Raw genomic sequence first — 7,549 nt, 5'->3', positions numbered from 1 at the left:
GAAGGCGAACTACTCTCTATTGAGCGGAATGTCGTTACACGTATTTCCAAATGCATTGAGGTTGACGGACATCATTTTGAGCATTTATTGCATTAATGTGGTATTTACAGGTAATTAATCAAGCTGTAACAGCATGCGTTCTCAGAAATGATAAGTTCATAAAGGTACATGTAACACATTGAAACAACTGAAATAAAATTTTCAAACGTACCTACGTTCTGTATTTTAATTTAAAAAACCTACCTATTACCAACTGTTCGCCTAAAATTGTGAACCATATGTTTGTGACTATTACAGCGCCATCTATCACAGAGCGAAAAAAGTGGTCCAACTAAAACATTCATATTTCTTTACGTACTACATGAATATGTTATAAAAATGGGGGTTCCTATTGAAAAAAAAACCGCAGTTTATATCCATTTGACCTATGACAGCGTCATCTAGCGGGCTAACCATAGCGCCATCTGGTTCCCCCCTTCAAGCTAGACAAGTTTCGTTCTTTGTAGTTTTCACGTTTGACGCTTATTTCGTGAGATGTTTAGCCCGGTCACGATCAATGGACCACCCTGCATACATCAAAGATACTTGACACAGGAAAAAGTCCCTGGAACAATACAGTTTCGCTTGATTAAGGCACTTATGCCTGGGTTTCAGACAGAATACCCCTCTCATTCAACGCTGAGGCGCTAATCCAATACAGCTGGAGAGCCTCTGCAATGCTGTTTGAGCTTAGGGGCACACCAAATGGAGTGGCTCTGAATGGGAATTTGGACTGGAGAAGGAGGCGTGCTAGGATAGTCCGTCCATTTGTGCAAAGATACTGTGCCATGGTGGCGTAGTGGTTAGTACATACGCCTAGCGAGCTGGAGATTCAGGTTCGAACCCTAGCCTAGGTCCAAATTTTCGTTCATTCATCCTGAGTACGCTCATGTAATAGCTCCGTGTTCAGTAGTCATATACAAACGCTCTCTCAGGGAAAGATCCGTACCGAACGAATGAGAAGTGACACAGGCCACACCAATACACAAGCAAGGAAGTATAAGTATTCCGTTGAATCACACACACATGTCATTAACGCCGATATTTCGTAGGGTGCGGGAACACATAGTGGTTTCAAACGTTATGAATTACAAAGAAGATAACCATCTGTACGTGCACTGTGTAGGGAAATATTTCTCTTTTGGAACAAAACTAGCTCTTCACTCACACGAAATAATGAGTGCTATTGACAGGGGATCTCAAAATGATTCAATATTTCTAGATTTCCAGAAGGCTTTTGACACTGTGCCTCACACGTAGCTTCTAATGAAATTGCGCGCCTGTGGCGTATCGTCTCAGTTGTGCGACTGGATTCGTGTTTTCCTGTCAGAACTGCCACAATTTGTAGTAGCTGACGGAAAGCCATCGAGTGAAACAGAAGTTATGTATGGCGGTACCCAAGAAAGTGTTATAAGTCCTCTACTGTTACTGATTTAGGAAACAATCTGAGCAACTTAGGCTGTCTGCAGGTGATACTGCCATTTTCTTTCTAGTATAGTCAACATAGTGTTAAATCCAATTGCAAAATAATTTAAACTAGACAACTGTATGGCATGAAAAGTGATAATTAAATCTAAATGATAAAAAGTGTGAAATTGTGTACATGAGAACTGAAAGGAAACCATTTCAGTACGGCTACACAATAAACCTCACAAATTTAGATGCTGTCAATACAGCTAAATATCTAGGAATTACAATGAAGAACAATTTAAATTGGAACGATAGTATAGAAAATGTTGTGGAGAAGTCGAACTAAAGACTGTGTTGTATTGGACATACACTAACAAAATGCAATAGATCCGGTAAATAGACTGCCTACACTGGGCTTGTCCGCCTTTTTCTTTTTGAAGCACTGCTGCGCCGTGTGGGATCCTTACGAAATAGGATTGACGGAAATACTGAAAAAGTTCATAGATCGTTTTGCATTACTCCGAAGTAGGGGAGAGAGTGCCACAGATATGATAACGAGTCGAGGTAACAATCATTAAAACAAATGTGTTTTCCCTGGCGGTGACGTCTTTTCAAGACATTGCAATCAGCAGCCTCCTTCACCGAGTGGGAAAATATTTTGTTGACAACCGCTTCGTGGGGAGAAATGACCATCGTAATAAATTAAGAGAAATCAGAGCTTGCACGAAAATATGTATATATTTCTCCCGTGCATTGTTCAGTAGGTACGGTTTAGAAATTGTCTACAGATGGTTCGACAAACCCTCTGCAGGCAGTTGAGTTTGAATTGCAGAGTATTCATGTGGATATTGATTCATGTAGAATCCATATTTATTTAGACTTCGTAAGTTTATTCGTAAAATTATCGAAAAAGTAATGTTTCTACAGTTTCTTTATATTTATTTTAGTCTTTAATAGGACAAATGAACCTGAGTATGTATTTCGATTTTTATAAAAATTTCAAGAAATGTTTACAGAATAGGATTTGTTTTAGATACGTTCACGTTATCAGTATTCCGACTGGCTTGATGCTATCCTGTATCTTTCCTATTTTATGCTTCAAGCGAGGCCACGAGTGGAACACTATGCTGCTTCAGCTTGCTCTTGCTGCTCGATGTTGCTCTTGCTGAAGTGAAGAGAAATAAGAGATTATAGTGCAAACATCTGTTTTCAGAACTTTAATTGTATAGGCAGTGCATTAACATTAAGTAGTTGCAGACAATACATTTACTGCTTCGTGTACTGTAATGCATTTTGTATCTGGCAATAAACTGGGCGTTGACATACTGATGTACCTCCTACAGGCTGTACTGGTCAGGAAGCTGCTTGCTGCTGAAGACTTCTGCCATGAAGCTGGCCGAGTCTTTGGGCGTCCTCGTCCTGTTTGTACTGTTGAAATCCACCTCGTACAGTCCAAACTTAACCCTGCACAGAAAACATGAGAGGGTTGTTTAATGAAATGTCATGATCCACTGACACTTATCCGCGAAGTGTAATGACACAGTGAGTACACTAACACACAGCAGTATCTATTAATATTGGCTGTGTTATACAAAAAAATACAGTGCCTCCAAGCATTATTTCATGTCTAACAAAATGTGGTCCGCACTTCTGTATTCTGGGTACTCAAATACTAGGTGGGATTGATTGCCCACGAGTGGTAACAATTCATTTTAATAACATCCTTTCTTTCTGTTACTGGTGCCATGTCCTGCAGTTTCGCAGAGTCGACATGGTTAGGACAGAACTGGCAAGGTGAATTTTAATAGGTGGCCAGATGCCCTTCCTGCCACCACCCCGTACCCCCCCCCCCCCCATCCAGGATGGAATGCGTGTACCCCAGGTGTCTGCATCCAGTCTGCATGGAATAGTGCGAATGTGTTCAGATGTCTGCAAGTCGTGTAAATGAGGCGTAAAGTGAGGACCAGCCCTGTATTCACCTAGTGGAATGTGGAAAACCGCCTAAAAACCACATCCAGGCTGTCTGGCGCACCGACCGAAGTCGGTAGTCCACCAGGGGGGGTTCGATCCGGGCCTGACGCACCTACCAGAGTCCAGGTGGCAAGTTACTATCGCTCTCGGCTAACATGGGGGGGTCAATTAATTTTTAATAACATTTGGGTTCAAATTTCACACTTTTCTGCAGCAGGTAGCTTACTAAAGTGTTTTGTACAAGCGTATACATTTTGGGTCTGAATCTCATTATATCGTGCAAAAAATATATTTCGATGTTTGTAAATGTAATATCTTGAATGCGTAGATGAGAGCTGAAGTGGATGATTTATCATGTGACAATGATACAATCACAGTAAGATAATGTACTCATTAGAGAGATGAGGTTTAAAAGGGCATTGGACTAGCGGAACTGTCACACATACTCACTTGAGTCATGTGTAAAGTTGTCAGACGTGATTACGCCCGCACGACCGTAATTAACAGACTCTGAAAACGGATTGGTAATGGAGCTAGACACGTGGGACATCCCACCTCGGAAATCGTTAGGGAATTTAATACACCGAGATCCACAGTGTCGAGAGAGCGCCGAGAATACAAAAGTTCAGGCATTACCTCTCGCCAAGGACCACGCAGTGGCCGACAGCCTTCACTTAACGACCTAGAGCAGCGGCGTTTACGTAGAGTTGTCAGCGATAACAGGGAAGCAACACTGCTCGAAATACTAGCTGAAATCAATGTGGGACATACGACGAACGTATCCGCTAGGATAGAGCTGCGAAATTTGTCGTTACAGACGACAGACGCGAGCGCCTTTGCTGACAGCACGACATCACCTGCAGCGCCTCTCCTGGGTTCGTGACCATATCAGTTGGACCCTAGACGACTGGAGAGCCATAGTGTGGTCAGGTGAGTTCCGATTTCAGTTGGTAAGAGCTGATGGTAAGGTTAGAGTATAGCGCAGACCGGTGAAGACATGGATCCAAGTTGTCAGCAATGCAGTGTTCAAGCTAGTATTGACTCAATAACGGTGTTGGTTGTGTTTATATGGAATGGACTGGGTTATCTGGTCAAGGTAATCGATTTTTATTGACTGAAAAAGTTAATGCTCGACTACTTGGAGACTATTTGCAGCCATTCATGCACTTCGTGTTCCCAAATAAGGATGGAATTCTTAGGGGTGTCAATGTGGCATGTCACCTGGGCGCAGTTGCTCGCAGTTGTTTGAAGAACATTCTGGACAATTCGATCGAATGTTCTAGACACCCAAATCGTCTCACATCAATCGCATCGACCATTTATGGGACATAATCTAGAAGTCAATTCATGCACAAAATCCTCCACTGGCAACAGATTCGCAATTATGGACGAGTATAGAGGCAGCATCGCTCAACAATTCTGCAAGAAACCTCCAGCGACTTGCTGAGTTCTTACCATGTCGAGTTGCTGCACTACACCAGGAAAAAGAAGGTCCGACGCGATATTAGAAGATATCCAATGACTTCTAACACCTCAGTGTAAACTCTCTTTTCTATTATTACTCTTCAAGTTTCTATGGTATTCTCACATGCACTTTCACCTTTTCTTCTTCACTGTACGCCGATGGGGCTTCTATTTCAGAGGCAATTGGAGTGGCAGCACTTAATCATGAGTGAAACATAAAACAGTTCTTAATTATCAGGATGAGCGCGAACCTTCCTAGGTTCTAAGTTAGTTTGCGAGACAGATGGGGCGTGTGGGGAAGATGGAGGCCAACCATTGCTTAACCCTCCCGTTACCAAGCTTTTTCATACCTCTATTTTACCTAGCGGGGTATTTGGTCTACCCCAAAAGAGTATTGTGTTTTATTGCAATATTTGTTCTCAGGTTTCGTTATTTCCGTTGAATGGGTTTATTTAGTATTGAAAACAGCTTTTAAGGTTATTAGAAGTATTTAATCAGATCACAGATACAAAGTACAAAATTATTTTTATATCTTTCACTAAAATAATCTGGTTCAAATGACTCTGAGCACTATGGGACTTAACTGCTGAGGTCATCAGTCCCCTAGAACTTAGAACTACTTAAACCTAACTAACCTAAGGACCTCACACACATCCATGCCCCAGGCAGGATTCGAACCTGCGACCGTAGCGGTCACGTGGTTCCAGACTGTAGCGCCTAGAACCGCTCGGCCACTCTGGCCGGCTAAAATAATCTATGTACCTCAAGAGTCACTGCAGTAAAATAACACAAGACTTTTTTAAACTTTTCAGTCAAATATGTTTCTGCACTGCATGCACTTCACAGTAACAGTATCTTCGCTGTGTATATTACAAACAGATTTCTTGCACGTTACACAAAAGAATCTTGTTTTCCGATCTTCGTTTCTCTTGCAATCTTGGTATCGTGGCACTGGTAACTTGCAACACTGGGTCTGCATCAATGCTGTAGGAATTGCAATACCACAAGCTTTCAGTGCATCTTGTACATATTTATGAAGACCGTTGATATTTTTGGCTCTTTCTTCCATGTTGTCTCTGCTGACTCCAAATGCCAGTTCAGTCGTGAAGAGTTTACGTCGGATTCGGTTATTCTTCTGTCATTCAGGAAATCTTTGAGTGTACAGAATATATGCATTCAGCGCTGCAATATCTATCATTTCCATGTAGATTCTTAGTGGCCACCGCGTCGTTCCTCTAACACAACTGTATTCTCTTATCATTTTGTCCCCATCATCTACAGAACTTTTGGTTTTTTATGTAGTGCAGTATGATTTCGTGTTTGTGTTTACTTTCTTCACCACTCACTTGTCTCTCATTATGCTGAGTAGAGAATAGTATTACTGCCTTTCCCTTGTTTGGAACATAGGAAACTAGGGTAAAGTCATTTGTGGACCCAAACTTTGAAGAGTGAACTTCTCTCTTTCTGTTTGGCAAGAATTCCTTCGGAATCTCTTTCTTATTGGAGCACAAGGTAGCAACCAATGTCGTGTTTCGTTTTAGTAGTTCAGCAGCCAATGGAAAACTGGTGAAAAAATTATCAGTTGTTACACCATGACCGTTATTCAGAAATGGATCCATCAGATCCAAAACAACTCTCTGTCCTTGATTCACTTCCCGGATATTGTCCACCATACCTGTGTAAATTTGGATCCGTAATAAGTAAGATGTCTTCACATTAGCACAAACCCAAATTTTAATGCCATACTTGCCAGGTTTGCTTTTCATATAAACCCTAAAAGGGCAGTTTCCTCGGTACATTGCTAATCGTTCATCAATAGTCACGTATTCATAAGGATAGAGTTTTTGCACAAGTTAGACTGAAATCTGTCGAACAGTACCCTGATGGCTTGTAGCTTGTTCTTGGTTTCTTCAATTCTCTGTGCTCTTGTGTATCTGTTGACAAATCGCAAGAATTTCAGTATAGACAAAAACCGGTTTCTGGACATGGCAACAGAAAAGAATGGTTGCCGAAAGGCAACATTACCTCCCCACAGATCGGAAGCACGTGTGCGATTTCCATGAGTTCGACCAGCTCCTATTAGAATTGCTAATACAGCGTACTCTTCAGATCCATTTATATCTCTCCATGATACCAGTGGTCGCGGTCGCGCGGTTCCAGGCTGAAGCGCCTAGAACTGCTCGGTCACAACTGCTGGCGACAAGCCACACTGATAAAGGAGTTTCATCGAGTCCTGTAAGAGCTACATGACAAGCTTATAGGAGGATTTGCACTCTATTGACTGGATTAATTATTGAATACTTATCGTTGACAGGTTTCAGTATACATACACAGCAAATGGATGAAATAACGTGAGCTCCATTTCTCTGAAGTTCGTTTCGTTAATTATGACATTGTGAACCCTTTTCTCCCTTGAACTGTAACGTATCTGTAACGTCTTGAAACAATGATACGTTGTGAGACTACAAGAAATAGGCGACATAAGTTAGGCCGGTACTGAGCTGGATCAAGGGACGGGAGAGTAATGGTACTACTTTCCCAGAATTCCCTTTCTTAAGCACCTGCTCTACCTGTCTGCTAGCAAACATCGCCAGCATTACGAAAGAATATCGGTGGTGGGACATACTTCCTTAAATGTCGACCAAGAACAGTAATAATGATTCCA

At 41.8% G+C, this 7,549-nt stretch overlaps 1 protein-coding gene across 1 annotated transcript in view; it reads right to left on the bottom strand.

Annotated features, from left to right (window-relative positions):
• Positions 1–2,786: 2,786 nt before the first annotated feature.
• The window catches only part of LOC124805585 (myrosinase 1-like), a 50,218-nt gene continuing 45,455 nt past the window's right edge, over positions 2,787–7,549 (bottom strand). Inside the window, exon 11 of the mRNA XM_047266151.1 lies at positions 2,787–2,913. Within this exon, the coding sequence (XP_047122107.1) occupies positions 2,787–2,913 (127 nt within the window). The remainder of the gene's footprint in view (positions 2,914–7,549) is intronic.

The sequence above is a fragment of the Schistocerca piceifrons genome, chromosome 7 (assembly GCF_021461385.2).
Source record: "Schistocerca piceifrons isolate TAMUIC-IGC-003096 chromosome 7, iqSchPice1.1, whole genome shotgun sequence".
Taxonomy (NCBI): Eukaryota; Metazoa; Arthropoda; class Insecta; order Orthoptera; family Acrididae; genus Schistocerca; species Schistocerca piceifrons.
The sequence above is the reverse complement of the archived record's forward strand: the minus strand, read 5'-3'. Positions and strand labels throughout refer to the sequence as shown.